The following is a 16,419-nucleotide window of genomic DNA, read 5'->3' on the forward strand; positions in this document are numbered from 1 at the left end:
AAAAAAAAAGAATGAATGAAGAAGCATCACCGTTTGAGAGGGGATGCTGGGGAAATAAAAGCCCGTTTCGTGTCTTGTAGTCAAACTGGTAAATGTAGGTGGAATAAATGGTCGTGTTGAAGGAATTTAATAGATTTTACAATGAGCAGACAAAGCGAAGAGGCTAAACTCCTGGCGGGGTGCAGCGGTAGGACTGCAGCTCTATTCTGGATGTGTTAGTCATGCTGCTGGTGGCCTGAGTTGCCTCGGCTCGCCCACCCCCACACTACCTCTCAGCTCCTCACGCGGCTCTAGTCGTGTAGCGCTTACTTGCTGCGGTGCGCTCCCATCGACTGACCCTCTCTGCAGCACTTCTCTGTTCGCCTTCCTCTTTCCTTCTAACCGTCTCTCTGTTCCTTACATTGTGGCTCTGCGTGGCTATTGTACTATTACGCCATCTGTCACGGCCGTTGCACTACTCTCTCGGTTTTATTTTTGTCTGTGTTAGCTTCACTGCTGTTTTGTTTCTTCCCATGTCTGATCCCTTCGATTTCTCTGCCTCCTGTTCAGGATCACCTATGTCCAGTCCACCCCGGGGGTCCCGTCCACTTTGCCTCTGGTCTCCACAACAACCGGCTCCTCTCCCACCCAGCAAACTCTGCCGGCGCCCGGATCTGCGTATGTCCCCTCGCCCTTAGCGACACTCGGGTTCACAGCCATCGCTCCGCCCGGACAGACCCTGGTTCAGCCACTGATTGCAGGTCAGCGGAGACGTGAAGTCGCACTTTCTGCTTCTTTTTTAAAATGCTAAATTCTGTGTTCAAGGCTAAAGTTCAATTAAACTTTACTAGAGGGAACCTTAACGAAATAATGTGCTCAAGTTAAAGTCAAAATTATTCGAATATGCCCGTTACTTTGACTGCTTTGTGACGTCTATCACCATCTGAAGACTTTTCTAACGATTGTTTAGTGCCCCGCATTAAGGACTAGAGCAACTATTACAACAAACAAAAGTCTTAAAAGGCATTGAATTCTGTACACTGCAAAAGGAGAACTAAAAATAAGTAAAATGTTCTTGAAATGAGTGTATTTGTCCTCAATTTGAGCAGGTAAATAAGATTATTTGCCAATGGGATGAGTATTTTTACCCTTAAAATAAGATAATTAGATATACTTCACTTGAAATAAGATGATAGAGATAAATTGTTCCTATTTTAAGTGCAAAAATCTTATTCCATTGGCAAATAATCTTATTTACTTGCTCAAATCAAGGAAAAATACTCTCATTTCAAGAAATAATTTCTTATTTTGAGTTCTATTTTTGCAGTGTAATATAAAACTAAGGCCTTAATTGGCATTAAAACGTCTTAAATCAGTCTTTCTTAGGTCTTAAAATTGTTACCAGGTCATAAATAGGATTTTATTTTTGTAATCCTTACCAAACAGTAAAATAATTCACTTCAAAAACAGAATTAAAACTAAGTAAAATTTTCTTTAAATGAGTGTGTTTGTCCTTGATTTGAGCAGGTAAATAAGATGATTTGCCAATAGAATAAGATTTTTCCACTTAAAATAGGAACAATTCATCTCCATCATCTTATTTCAAGTGCAGGATGTCTAATTATGTTATTTTAGGGGCAAAAATACTCATTTCATTGGCAGATAATCTTATTTACTGGCTCAAATCAAGGAAAAATAGACTAACTTTCAGAAGATTTTACTTATTCTTAGATCCGTTTTTTTCAGTGTTGACACAATTATATATTTTTAAATTTACCAAACGGTTCAATGTAACCATTGTTGGTTCCGTCCTGATAGCGGAACCAATAAAAACTGTTGCGGCCGGACCATAGCTGCGAAAAAGAGTTGGCACTGATTATGTTGTGGGTTTTTAAAACTGATTTATAGTTTATTTTAGTAGGGAACAAAACAAAGTTTGTGAATTCAGTTCAGTAGTTGTTAAAAATATATGTGCACTTTGTGTGTTTTTTAGCTTTCTTCCTAAATGGAATGTTTTTCAAAATTTTAAACATGTCTACTGGGCCAGAAAGTAATGGTTGATGTTAAAATAAACATTTGGGTGAAGTTGTCGCAACCAGGTTTATCTTGTTTATCGTGAAGTTGGTCTTAACTTTTTATTTCAAGTGGCATTAAAAAGTCTTAAAAAGTCTTGAATTTAACTTGCCTTACGCTGTAGGAACCCTGAACAAAGCTGCTTTACTTTAATACTCTAATACAGGTGTACCTGAATAAATAAGACGACAGCTGAAAAGTTCTTAGTTTTAGTAATTTAATTCAAGAAAGTGACACTTTATGCTAATTTTCAAAGAGTACAACTTACAGCTAATGAAAACCCAATATCACATTTCTCGGGATATTTGAATGTTGCACAAAACCAAAAATAAGGGATTTATTTTTCATACAATCAACACTCTGTTGGGTCTCGCTTTGCATAAATTACTGCATCAATGCGGCGTGGCGCGGGAGCGGGAAAATAAAATCTCCATAAAGCTTATGAGTGGAGGAAAATATTGGAGGCTTTGAAATCTCCAGGCAGACCTTAAACTTGATAACGCACATTTGACCAACACCAGCAGATGTAGAAACGTCACACTGGACTTCAAGCAACGTGGATTCTGTCCCTTTGGACTCTTCCTCCAGAATCTGGGACCCTGATTTCCACATGAAATGCAAAATCTACTTTCACTTGTAACAAGGACTCGAGACCACAGTCCCTTTTCTCTGCTGATCACGTTGCTTTTTGTTCAGGAGTGGCTTGAAACAAGGAGTGCAACAGTTGAAGCAACGTCCTAAAAATCTCTGGAAGAATTTACTCCAGCTGCAATTCACGCCAGAAATTCTTGAGGTTTTTTTTTCTCTAAGCTGTGGGAATTTCTGCTGCTTGTGCACATTTTTCTACCACACGTTTTCCTTCCACTCAACCTTCCATTAATATGCTTGGTCATTACGAACAATCGGCTACTTTAGCAATGACCTGTTTTAACTCGTGGAGGGTTTTAGTTACTTAGTGATGATTGGAAACATTTCTGTATTAAAAACAGTTTACTATTGGTCCTAGGTAACACTTGAATAAAATAATGAATTTTTTTTTTCATTAGTTGCGATCCATAATCACTGAAATCAACAGAGTTAAAGATACATATCTGTCTGACTGTAATGCATCAGCTTTACTCTATGAATTGAATTACTGAAATAAATAGATTTTCTGTGATATTTGAATTGTTTGAGGCTATAAATTATTTCCTAAAAATCCAGAGGAACGATGTGAAGCATCACTTGAAGTAACCCAACAACTTTTTCTGTATCATGTATTTACAAATGTATAATACACAAAACCTTCACGAAAAAGTGATTTATCTCGAGCGTTTTATGGTTTCTCTTCAAGTAACATTTCCTCCCCCCTCTCATGAATGCTGGAGGTCAACCACTTTCTTAACAAGGTGGTAAAGATGGTGTAATTGTTGCTCTGTCTTTGCCCTTGTTATATAATGAGAACATTACTACTAGCTGTGCTGATGTTAAGGCCTAAACACAAGGCTGATCTGATTTGATGAAAAGCTGCCAGACAAGCAAAGAGGCAGCCGTACTCCCACTTTACCTCTGATACAAAGTTATGGAGCCCTAATAAAACAAGATGAACGGCATTCAGAAATATGAGACCAGCTTGATCTCTGTCCCTCAAACGTCTCCATCGATCATTTTTCCCTGAGCCGAAAACCTCGCAGTCTGAATGAACAATAAGAACAATTTTACGCCAAAAAAGATACCGAATCGTATCGTAGGACTATCTGAACCGAGACCCGGTGGTGGTTTTAGTTTAGATTTATTTATCCGGCTTTAGTTTAGATTTATTTATCCGGTTTTAGTTTAGATTTATTTATCCGGTTTTAGTTTTGATTTATTTATCCGGGGTGCTGTCGACACTTGGAGGATGATTGTTACCCGGAGCAGATCGTTTTAACCTCCGTGTTTGTGTCGTGTCCCAAAACGACAGTCATGCTCCTGCTAGGTTTTTATTTCCACAAAGTCTGAATAAAAGAACAAAAATAACCGAGTAGAGAGTTGTTTGTTAGAATAAATGGAAACAGAGAGATTATTGGGAGGAAAACACGTTTAAAATCTGTTTTTTATGCGCAGGTCAGCCGCCACTCCTCGCCACGGCTCAGTCCCCGCAGCCCTCCACCTCAGCCCCCGCCTCCGGGGGCCAGATCGTCACCGCCATTTACCCTCCGTCGCCAAGCGTCACCATGGCAACAGGGGTGGTGTCTATGGCACCGGTGCCCCCCAGCGTGGTCTACTCCGTCTCTAGCCCTTCGAGCGCTTCGCCGCACATCTTGCCGAAGCACGCCGCCGCCGCCGCCTCGCACCTACATCCGCAGCCCCACCCGGACCGGCAGGCGGACCGGGCCGCCGAGCGACAGGGCGACAGGCAGGGCGACATGCTGGCCCACTCAGACAGACAGGCGGAGCGGCAGAACGCCGCCTCCAACAGCAGCGGCGGCTCCGCAGCGCCGCCTAGTGGCTCGGCCGGGGCCATGAGGCCCTGCAGTCCCCCGATCCAGATCCAAGCGCCTGGTAGGACCGCCGGCTCCTTTTGAGACGACACCAGAAGGTTTAAAACCCGTTTTAGTGAAATCTCACGTTGTTATGGTTTGCAGGCAGCGCGCCCAAACTACCCCAGCTTCCAGTCCGGCTCCCCCAGAAGGTGAAAGCAACGGTGGCGACGATCCCTGTTGGCAGCTACGACGGAGGAGGCAGAGGAAAGGACAGGGAGCGAGACAAGGAGCGGGAGAGGGAGGCCGCAGCCAACAGCCATTTCTCCTTTGAGCCCGAGCCTTCGGGGCACGCCGGATCTCCGTCAACACGTCCCGCCGAGGACCTGCCGTCCTCCGACAGACCCCTGGAGGGCTCCGGCGCTCCGGACTCCTCCGACACGAGGAGCAGGGAAAGCACAACGACCAAAGAGGTGAGGCGTGACACGATGGCCCTGCGGCGTAGCGCCAGCCGTCCCGGCCTGCTTTCTTATTAAAAAGGCCTGTGTGCACATTTATTTCACAGGGTGGGTGGAAGGACGCTCTCCCTCCCTCCCCTCTCCCCCCTCCAGCAGCCACAGAGCCCACTCTGCCTCCCCCACAGACTGACAAAGACGGCCCTACACCCAAAAAGATCAAAGCCCGCCCACCACCACTAAAGAAGACCTTCGACTCCGTCGACAAGTGAGTCATTACCTCTGTGAGTGTTATGCGTGCGAGCCGTTTATTGATGGACGGTGTGTATATACTGTGTACTTGTGTGCGCCTCTGTTGGACTGGCAGGGTTCTGTCTGAGGTATACTTCGAGGAGCGGTTTGCCGAGTTGCCGGAGTTTCGGCCCGAGGAGGTTCTGCCCTCGCCGACCCTGCAGAGCCTGGCCACGTCTCCCCGCGCCATTCTGGGCAGCTATCGCCGCAAGAGGAAGAACTCCACAGGTCACTCCTCTGAAGGCTTCATCTCACAACTAGGGCTGGGCGATATGGATTAAAAAATAAATCTACGATTTTATCATACCAAATCCGATTAATCGATTTGTTCCTCCTTTTTGTTTCATAAAAAGAAATTAAAGAAATTATTTTATAACCTTGCTTTTTATGTCAAGCATTTCGTCAGGGAGTTGACCTGAATTCAAAGTGCAACTAAAAACAAGCTGTGAAACAAGTAAAACAAGATGGCAGCCGTGCCATTATAAACAATGAAAATATAACAAAACATTTGCTGCTAGTGGTATTACACATTGAGCTAAGAACAGGCTTCACTGCACTTGTGAACTTCAAATTAAGTTAAAAAAAAAGTAAATAAGTAAATGAAGTACCTCGTATTATGGTAAAAAAAAAGTTTCCACTTAACAATATTTTGACAATACATTTGTCTAAACATATATTCAGCATCACATGCTGTTCTCTTCATGGAAACCCAATGAGTGTATTGGCAAAATAAAATCCAGATTTTCCAAAAATGAAATCTTAAAGAATTGTAAATTCGAATTAATCGATTAAATCGATTTATCGCCCAGCCCTACTCACAACACCGTTGGGTTAAATGGATGCTGGGGCTGCACGCTATTAAAAAAAAATTATGTTTTTTAGCTCGATATTATTGTAAAACATTTTCTCCTCTCATCCGTTATTACACTGATACCAACTTTCTAGTTTGATTTAGTCCCCATCCTCTGACTTAGAGGCTCTTCACTGCAGTGAAACTCCATCCAAGGGGTAAAATGCGAATTATTGGCTCACATATGTTGAAAACCCCTGACACTTGGAATATAATAGCCGCTCATATTGCACCCCAGACAGTTTATGGTGATAGGAATACCCCCGAGGATATATTTGCAGAGCATCGTGCAGCCCTACTAGATGCACTAAATTCTCTGTTCGTGTTTTTTATGCTCAGCTGTTAATGAGCTTTGTTTGTTTAAAACTTCTCCTGCCCTCCTTCAGATTTGGACTCTGCGACCGACGAACAAGCCTCTCCAAAGAGGAAGAGTCGGCGGCGGTCCAGCTGCAGCTCCGAACCCAACACGCCTAAAAGTGCCGCCAAATGTGAAGGAGACATCTTCACCTTTGACAGAGCAGGTAATGAACCGCTCGTCTGGTTGGTAATAATTGCTGTGGGAACTAAATTAAACTGAATTGTTTTACTGAACTGAATGTTAAAATCCCAGTTGTTTCCCCTCCACACACTAAAACTCATCATTTCTGGGGTTTTCTGCTCAAAACCTGGAAGATATCTCTGGTTAATGTGAACGATTACGCAATCAGTGAGGAACCATGAACGTTAGAAGTGTTTGTGTGACATTCTGCGCTGAATCTGTCATTTTTTTACGTCTGATTCTGACATATTTTTGTACTTTCAGGCTTTATTCCTAATTCCTTTCTCAAAAATAAGAGCCTTTCATCACTTTTAGATCAATGTTTTAAACTGAACCTGTGGTGATTGCACCAGATGTGCTTCACACTGCAAAAAACAGAACTAGAAATAAGTAAAATGTTCTTAAAATTAGTGTATTTGTCCTTGATTTGAGCATGTAAATAAGACTATTTGCCAATGGAATAAGATTTTTGCACATAAAATAAGAACAATTCATCTCCATCATCTTATTTCAAGTGCAGGATGTCTAATTATCTTATTTTAAGGGTAAAAATTACTTGTTCCATTGGCAGATAATCTTATTTACCTGCTCAAATCAAGGATAAATACACTAACTTTAAGAACATTTTACTTATTTTTAGACCCATTTTTGCAGTGCAGATGCCAAACAAAGGATTTTTTTATTATTATTACAAACAAAATAAATGCACCTCAGAGTCACTAACTGTGCTTTAAAACATCTTGGGTTCCAATCCTGGCTGCACTGCAAAAAGGGAACTAAAAGTAAGTAAAATTTTCTTAAAATTAGTATATTTTTCCTTGATTTGAGCATCTAAATAAGACTGTTTACCAATGGAATGAGAATTTTTACCCCTAAAATAAGATCATTAGACAGCCTCCACTTGAAATAAGATGATGGAGATGAATTGTTCTTATTTTTAAGTGCAAACATCTTATTCCATTGGCAAATAGTCTGATTTACCAGCTCAAATCAATGAAAAATACACTCATTTCAAGAGGATTTTACCTACTTTTAGTTCCCTTTTTGCAGTGTGGGGGTTTTCTGCAATGAGTTTGCATGTTCTCCCTGTGCATGCGTGGGTTCTCTCTGGGTACTCTGGCTTCCTCCGGCAGTCTGAAGCTTGACTGCTAGCTTCTGCTTCTCTCTGTGTTGATGGACTGGCAGCCTCTGGAGACAGGTACCAGATGGTCTAGACAGCAGGTGGACGGATAACCTTATCCAGATTTAACACGTGAAATTAAATTGTTTTTTTATTCATAATGTTTTTTTTCTAATGGTCAGCACTTTGATCAGTGTTTGCTGCAGTATAAATAACGTTGACTCGGCCAGATTTTGAAATGAAGGTAAAATAATTTTGTCAACAAGCCAAAAAAAAAAAAGCAGTGAAATGACCGTTTAACACTTTGCTGAACCAGACGCCAACCCCAGTGTTGTGTTGTTTTGTGACCTGCTAAACAAACATTTAATAAAACCTGATGAGGTAATACATTTCTTTTTTTTTTTACCCAAATGTCCTAAAAACAGCTGGATCACATGTGGTGCAGGATGACCAGGACAGCAGGCATGTAGAGCCTCACAGGCAGCCTGGTCAGATGTTCTGAGCTCAATAGAAAGCGAATAAACTACTTCATGTCTGCTTGAATCCGGATATTTAGAATATTTCTAAAAACATTTGAGTCAGATATGAATTAATCTGTCTGTTTCTCTATCTTTCAATCTTGACGTTCCTTTTTTAGGAAGACATAGACACTTTTTTTCATTTAGTAACCCGTGCTGCAGATTTAAAACAACGTCACATTATACTGTATATAAATATAGCACAAGGATTTAGGACAATGGATGTCAGGTGGAATATGAGGAGCTAATTAAAGAAGACGGTGTTCAGAACCAATTAGCTGTGAGTAAATGCTGTTTTCAGATGTTATTTGTAAAATAGTTTTTAAAGTCTTCAGCAGATCTCGCTCACCATGGGGAGCTGTTCCTATAGCCTGAACCTGTAACCACAACCGTAACTATAACTGCAACTCTAACAACCAACATACAATAACTAATGTGCAATTCTATTTAATACACTGTGCAATAATCCTGAAAGAAGTGACTTCTCCTGCTACCACACCCGAATATATGTCAATACACAGTGAATGTACAGAAGACATCCTCTGCCTTGTTTCTTTTTGTATTTTTTTCTTTCTTTTTGCTTTTTCTTACCTAGTCCTTTTGATCCATGGTATAACGAGGACACACTGTGTATATATTTGATGCACCTCGTCCTACTTGACTCCTCTTTCCTATGACTACTGATTACTGAGCCGATGTGACATGTGAATTTCTCCAATGTGAGATCAATAAAGCCTATCTTATCTTATCTTAACCTCGGAACGTGTAAACGTAGCTAGTTTAATGATCTCTGGCGTTTTCGGTCCATGACGAGTCAAAAGCGACAATAAAAAATGTAAAAATGGATTCTGAGAAAGACGTTTTTTGATGTGTGTTTTGTTTCTTCTCCAGCCACCGACGGAGAGGACATCCTGGCAGAGCTGGAGTTTGAGAAGGTGCCGTACTCGTCCCTGCGACGGACGCTCGACCAGCGGAGGGCGCTGGTCATGCAGCTGTTCCAGGAGCAGGGCTTCTTTCCGTCAGGTACTCCCGCACACGCCATCATGCTTGTCACTACCCGATCCGTACCATCAGCTCATTTGCGCAAGCACAAACAGAATAACTTCCGGGTCGCAAAAAAAAAAATGTAATTACGGTACTGAAAATACTTATTTCTATATTTAAATCATTAAAAAATGCTAAACTATATTGTAAATAAAATATTGACGACTTTTCTGAAATAAATTGATACGTTTTACATTCTCTCCATTGTATTGCTTGACGTCATCATCGGATATGCTGCAGTATCCTCCAGTCCGGGAAGATATCATTGCGTAACGTTTATCTGTATTGTCTGAATGCACTCTGTTAGTTTTATTGCTTGTTCAAAAAGGACTGGAAAAAAAATATTTAATCCTTAATTATACGGTGAATTTCGTTATAAAAATAATCATGTTCTAAACATTTATTTTATTAGAAAGTTAAAATTATCGATTGAGAAATTAGCGCCCTCTGGTGTACACATCATAAACTAGAGAAGACCTCGTGATTATAGTAGCCGCATTGTTTTTTTTTTTTTTTTTTTTTTTTTTTTACAATAACGAACAGGGAATAGAACAAAGAACATACACAAAGCGAAGGCATACCTTATTAAAATACATTTATTAAGCACAAAATACATACATATGCAAATCAAATAAATGAATTCAAACTTTAAAAAAAAATTCAAAATCAAATACGTTTCTGTACTCCTATATGTGTTTATAGCTGGGGGTTTATGTACTTTAAGAAATAGTTTATATATTTTTATTTCCCTAACCACAACTGGGAAACATTTTTGCTATTAAAAAAACAAAAAGCAATGTATTTTTCTTGTATTTCTGTTGTTTATTTTTCAGAATATGCATTATTGCCGCAAATACAAAGGTATACAAAAAGAAACCCCTGCCTCGAAAAAATAAAAAAGAATAAAAAAAGTAAGAAAAACGAAATATTCTCCACCTGAAGTTATTCTATTCGCGCACGCGCAAATGAGCTGATGGTACTGATCGGGTAGTAACAATCACTGAGCTATATAATACACTGGAGTGCTAATCGCCGGCTGTTTGAACGAGTCGCTTTGAAGCCACCAGCCGCCATATTGGTACTCCCTATTTTCCTCCAGTAACTAGGGAATATGTGCGCTACAGCATCGAATAACGAGGATTTTCTCATGTTCAGGGGGGGCTTAAGACTTTTAAAATGTCAAATGCCATATACTTTTATGTTATGTTCTAAAAATATCAAGTACTGAGAAAGTCCTGTGCTGAAATATTTTGCATTTTATTCATTTAAATATATATGTTTAACATTTATAAATATTTAAATAACAATGTACAAAAACATATATTTACATATGTCTATACATATATATACATATACACATACTTATATATACATATATATATATATTTAATATGAATAACATGTAAAATATTTTAGCATCTAATTTCCTAGTAGTTAATAGTGTTAGTACATCCACTGACTGTAGAATTACCTGTGAAATATTTTCACACAGCCAGAAAACTGCTTGTTGTTGCAACCAAATCCTATGGGATTCTGTGAGAGTAGGGAGTAGCAAGATGGCGGCCAGTGACTTCAGTTTTTCGGCAAAATCAGCACTCCAGTGTATTATATAGCTCAGTGGTAACAATGCCTTTAGCAATCAGCCGGCCAATCCGTGCGTAACCACAAGCGTTGCTCCTTCGCCCGCAGCTCAGGCCACGGCGGCCTTCCAGACCAGATACTCGGACATTTTCCCCTCCAAGGTGTGCCTGCAGCTGAAGATCAGGGAAGTCCGGCAGAAGATCATGCAGACAGCGGCGCCGTCCGACGCCTCCGCTTTGGGCCCCGGGGCCGACTCGGCTGCGTCGGCCCCGGGGCCGTCGGGCTCCCAGCCGGGGGACGGATCCGGGAGAGGAGGCGGAGACCTGCAGGATGAAGAGGGGGAAGAGGGAGCCGACGTGAGTCCAGAGGAGCTTCGCGAGTCGCAGGAATCCTCTAGATGAGCGATTCGGACGAGTCCGACTGAGCGGTCAGCAACTTCTCATCATCTCACATTCTTCCGCCCCCTTACTTATCTACATCCAACACTTAGGACTGACAGCTTTTGGGTTGCAGTATTTTATTATTTTTTTTCTTAATGTGTGACCCTCGCACTAAGAAGATGAACATTTTAAAAAAAAAAAAAAAAAAAACAAGTGGCACAGAAAGCCCCACGTAGACAAAGCGTTCATTCCCAGACTTGAGTCAGCGCTCAGAGTGACCGAAGGACCATCATGTACAGCCGCACTCATTTGCCTTGAAGACGATAAACCTTCCCCCGCTTCGGACGCACGAATGCGCTTGGGCTGAAACGGCCGAACGGTTAGCAAATTTTAAAAGAGGTAGTTGATCTATGTTTTGATATCCGTTCTTGTTTTTAAATCATTTTAGAAGAGTACAGGCGGTAAGAGTCTGAACTGTGGTGAGCTTGTGGCGTGTTTCCGCTGGCGTTCGGGGGCTGGGCCCTCAGCAGCTGGAAACCATGCGGTGTGATTGGGAGGAAAACAAAAAACAAAAGAAAAAAAAAAAACAACAATGTCGTTCCCGGGGATCTCGAGAGATCAATTCCCTCGCACGTAGACCCTCAGACCAGGTTTTTACCGGGAGGGACTCGGAAGATAATCAGAAACTCAACGGGGGACGTCTGGCGTCATTCCCGCGGACACCCGGGCATTCCTGTGCCTCTCCTCTGTCCGCCATGAAGGAAGGGAGGAGGGTCGGAGTCACCGGGCACATCCTGGCTCTCAGACGTAGAGGTCGGGCTGAAAAGGTCCAAAAATCTTCTGTTGCCAAGCGTTTTATTTACTTCTCTTTTTTTTATATGGTGATTTATATTTAACGTTGTCATATTCAGTTTTGTTGTACTATTCTTACGGTTATTACTCCTCATATCATTTTAGGTGAATCATTGTCCGTATTTCAGTTTTTTTTGTTGTTTTTTTTTTTTTTTTCACCCGGCAGATTCTTTAGTTACTGCCAACATTACATTTCTTCTTCTCTTCTGTTTGTTGTTTTAATTAATTTTTGCAACTTTGGAGGCAGGTGAGACATGCTGCTCCACACCTGTACAGTTCCTCCGTTGTAGTCTTCCCTTGGCTGGCCTCTCACCTCAGCAAGGACCTGCGGTGCAATTCTTTTTATTCATTTCACACAGGAATTACCAACACAGCGTGGACCTTTTTTTTTATGTCGTTTCAGCGGTAATAAGTCGTCTGGTTTTTTTTTTTTAGAAGACCCCGTATGCCTCTTACCCTCGATAAGTTTCATTTCTATACTCTCAACACTTATACTTCTCCTTCCTCCACCTCTGTCCTCCCCTCCTTCCTCCTTTTTGTCACTTTATTGCTCTCTCCTCATCTTTTTACAAGGGTGGAGGAAAAAAAAAACTGGGGGAAGTGAAGGGAGGGAACAAATCAAAGAGAGCTGGTAGGACATAATACTGGTTGTGTCTTTGTGCAAGACTTGGTTGTGTTGTAAATAATTACTGTAGAGTCAGTAGACTCATTATTGATATGGAAAAAACAATCTGTCATTGAGCATATGTCGACTTTTATCATTACTGAAGAAGAAATACAATAAATATGACTATTAATGTTGTGTTTTGTTTCTGATTTTGTTAACCTGAGGGGAAGAGAGTTAACGGAGCAATAAGTAATACTGACACCTTGTGGCTCAAAGCGGTACAACAGCTTGCCAATCACAACAACCTAATGTGCCGTTTTTAAACGGTGTGTTGCTCATTTGAACTTTTACTTACACAGGATATGTTGTATTCTCTTCTACATCTTGTCTGCTTCTCTTACTGGCTTCCATGTTTGCAGGCTGCAGCATCTTTTTTGCCAAGATAAAATACCAAATACGGCCTCTGTGTTGGGACTCTCATATGATTGGCTCAGGAACCAGGAAGTAAACACAGGCTGCACTCTGAAACGAAGTAGCTCCAGACCATACCTTTTAGGTTTGAAAGGTGAAAAACGTGACTAAGACATTGTTGATGTAGAGGACCGACTGTTTTATAGGGAATGTTACTTAAATCCCAGGTGAGACATGAGAATGATTTAGGTTTATTTTACAGTAAATATCTTACTCATATCTCCTTTAAATCTGTATCTTTCATTATGAAAATAAATAAAATTCTTGCAATAGGGGTATTTTTTTTTTATTTCTGACAATGTGGAAGAAGTACAAGTATAACACTTAATTTTTTTATTTATTTAACCACCTTTAACTTTAGATACAGTACCTCCCTGTGGTGTTATTGTGATTGCATACGCCAGAAGTAGTAGTTCACCCATCCAAGTAATTTAAATCAGATGGTCAATAACCTCCGTGGCCAAAGATGTATAAAAATCAAGCACCAAGGCCTGCAGCCTTGTGAAGGAGTGGCTCTCAGGAGATCACTCCTAAATATTGAAAGTTGAAGTGATTGGGAACGACAGCAACTCAATCACGACGTAGTCGGTCACGTAAACTGACGTAAAATGATCTCACTAACGCCTCCTGTTTCACCAGGTTATTGCTCCACGGCAGCTAAAGAAGACGACACCACTTTTAGGTCCAGGTCATTAAACCTACATGTGAATAAGCTTCCTTGTGTTCAGTGAGCCGCTCTACAATTCAAGCCTTTTACTACTACTACTTCTACTTCTTTTGTTTAATGGCGGTTGGCAAACAACTTTTGGTGCATTACCGCCACCAACTGAAATGGGAGTGTGAATCGGGATGACCTACTCTAATATCCTACTACTATAAATAATAAAAATAAATAAATAACTAAATCCGTTTTATCAAATTAGTCTTTTTAAGATATCTTAATAATAAAGAATAACCCTCTGATTTGGTGTTCATGTCTAAAAGATATTTTATTTTTAACTTTAATTTACTGTTTTGTAATCTATTTATCAATTAATTTCTCTCAATATGATATTTACTGCAAAATAATATAACGTGCTCCACTGTTTCTTCAACAAAACAAAAATCACACTTTCCTGTATCATGAATCCCCATTTTAAATAATGTGCTATTTAACCCTGTATGTCCAAAACGTAATATTGACATTACTGTTTCTTCCCTTCTATTCCTTGATGTTATCCTCATTAATCCTACTTTTCTTTGAATATTAGAAAACCATCTTCCAGTTCTTTGTTCTTCCCACTGTTTCTGCCACCTTGCTCTAATCCTTTTCTTAATTACTGATTTTATTTCACCTTTACTAAATGGAATTATTATATCAACTAAACTGTATTAACTTGCTCTTTTTGCATATTTATCTACCATCTCATTCCCTTTTATTCCTATATGAGAAGGAATCCATATAAAAGAAACAATTAATCCCATTGGTTGAATTCTGAATAATTGCTGAATTTCTACCAATAAATCCGGTCTGCTATCTAAATGATTGTTTTTAAATGAATATAATGTTGAACTAGAATCTGAAAATTCAAGCCTTTTAAACAAAGTGGTCACTAGTGAATTTCCACAGAAGCGTCTTCATAAAGTGTCCCTCCCCCACACTCCCACCTACTGGCCAACTATTGTAAGTTCACAAAATAAATGCCTCGCCCTGGGAAGCACGTCGCCTGTCCTTAAACTCACTTTTAGGAGTATTTCTGCTTAAACGCACCCAAATAAAATCATTTGGTTGTTAGGGTGTAGAGCATGACTCCATGATGAGGCAATTTAATCATTTATTTCCGCTGTGCTGGACCACACAGCTAAATATTGCAGGACACCAGCCCTTGTGGATTTGGGTTTCAATCCCGTTCTAGACCTCAAGTGATTAAAAAAGTAACACCAATTAACAATTAAGGAATAGTATAACTTAGTGTGGATCAATTAAATTAATTACAAACGTTTTGTTAACCCTAATACTGATTGAAATACTATATTTGAAAATACATCCACAGCTGCAACTATTTCTGAAGTAAAAATTTAACGTTTTTATCGACTGTAATTTCCAAGTATTTTAGAACCAAAACAATGTTTTCCGCAAAATTATTTTCAATTGTACAAGTTACAGTCAGCATCTTCTAATTGTGTAAGAAAAAAGCGCAGTAAGAGATGAGTTTAATATGCTCTGATGCCTGTTGGTGTGTTTTAGGAGAGACTGGGACGCAGCACTAGATGTAGTGATGGTGCAGCTGAGGATTTACTACCTGACGGAGCTCAAGGACAAAATGAAACAAACATCCGACACCAAGATGCTTAAAAAGCGTCTGCTTCAGTGTAGGAGGCTGCTTTTTGAGTCCAGTTCCTGGCAGTGCTGTGATTAGGTCTGTGCGTCAGAGTTGATCCATGACCCGTTTCCTCTGGTGCTGAGCAGCGTGCGGATCACAGAACAGGGCCAGTAGGGAGGATCTACAGTCAGTCAAGGTACATTTTTGCTTTTTATTTTACTGAATAATGTCACCTACATTTTTTTTAGCGTTCATGTCTGCATGAGTGGACTTTAAACTCTTTGAAATTCATCTTTTTTTTGTTTTGTTTAAAATCCTGATGTTAAAATATTCTTGCATTTAAATGATAAACGTCATTGATCCTAATGTTATTTTAAGAAAACCAAATCTTATTTTTTTATTCAAGTTGTCCTGCTGACGCCATTTTTGGCCACATAATGTTGGACAGACTGAACCAAACCCAGACCATAATACTTCTTCCACAGGCTCATCAAGCTCTTTGCCTTGAAGGGTAGAAATTAGTTTGATTTCCTTCTGAAAATGATGAATCCACAACTATTAGGCTGGAATTTCTGCATTCTCCAAATTATGCATATTTCTTTCTCAATTATTTTGATACAGGATTATAAATATGTATTATAAATTTATTATAAATTATCTACTTTCCCTTAGTAATTGTTTTTTTCCAATAAATTAATAAGTGTGCACCTTATATCTAATATAATTACACAAAAAGTAATTGTTCAACTCAAAATGTTACTGTACCGTTATTGGTCTATGCATATAGATCATTAGTAACATTTAAAATCAAACAATAAGCCAAAAGATGTTCGTAGGCGTTTACTTTAGTCTTTAAAATAGTTTTCTACAAGCAGCTTTACTACAACAGTAGAATAAAATCCTGAAATTATGGCTT

The 16,419-nt window shown here is 39.9% G+C and overlaps 1 protein-coding gene across 1 annotated transcript in view; it reads left to right on the forward strand.

Moving 5' to 3' along the window:
• Positions 1-11,465, forward strand: part of cicb (capicua transcriptional repressor b) — a 56,639-nt gene extending 45,174 nt beyond the window's left edge. Inside the window, 8 exon segments of the mRNA XM_036135178.1 lie at positions 550-740; positions 4,138-4,575; positions 4,659-4,966; positions 5,059-5,216; positions 5,316-5,467; positions 6,476-6,610; positions 9,157-9,288; positions 10,999-11,465. Coding sequence (XP_035991071.1) covers positions 550-740; positions 4,138-4,575; positions 4,659-4,966; positions 5,059-5,216; positions 5,316-5,467; positions 6,476-6,610; positions 9,157-9,288; positions 10,999-11,291 — 1,807 coding nt within the window. The 3' untranslated portion in view covers positions 11,292-11,465.
• The last annotated feature ends 4,954 nt before the right edge of the window (positions 11,466-16,419 follow it).

Source organism: Fundulus heteroclitus, chromosome 3 (genome assembly GCF_011125445.2).
Source record: "Fundulus heteroclitus isolate FHET01 chromosome 3, MU-UCD_Fhet_4.1, whole genome shotgun sequence".
Lineage (NCBI taxonomy): Eukaryota > Metazoa > Chordata > Actinopteri > Cyprinodontiformes > Fundulidae > Fundulus > Fundulus heteroclitus.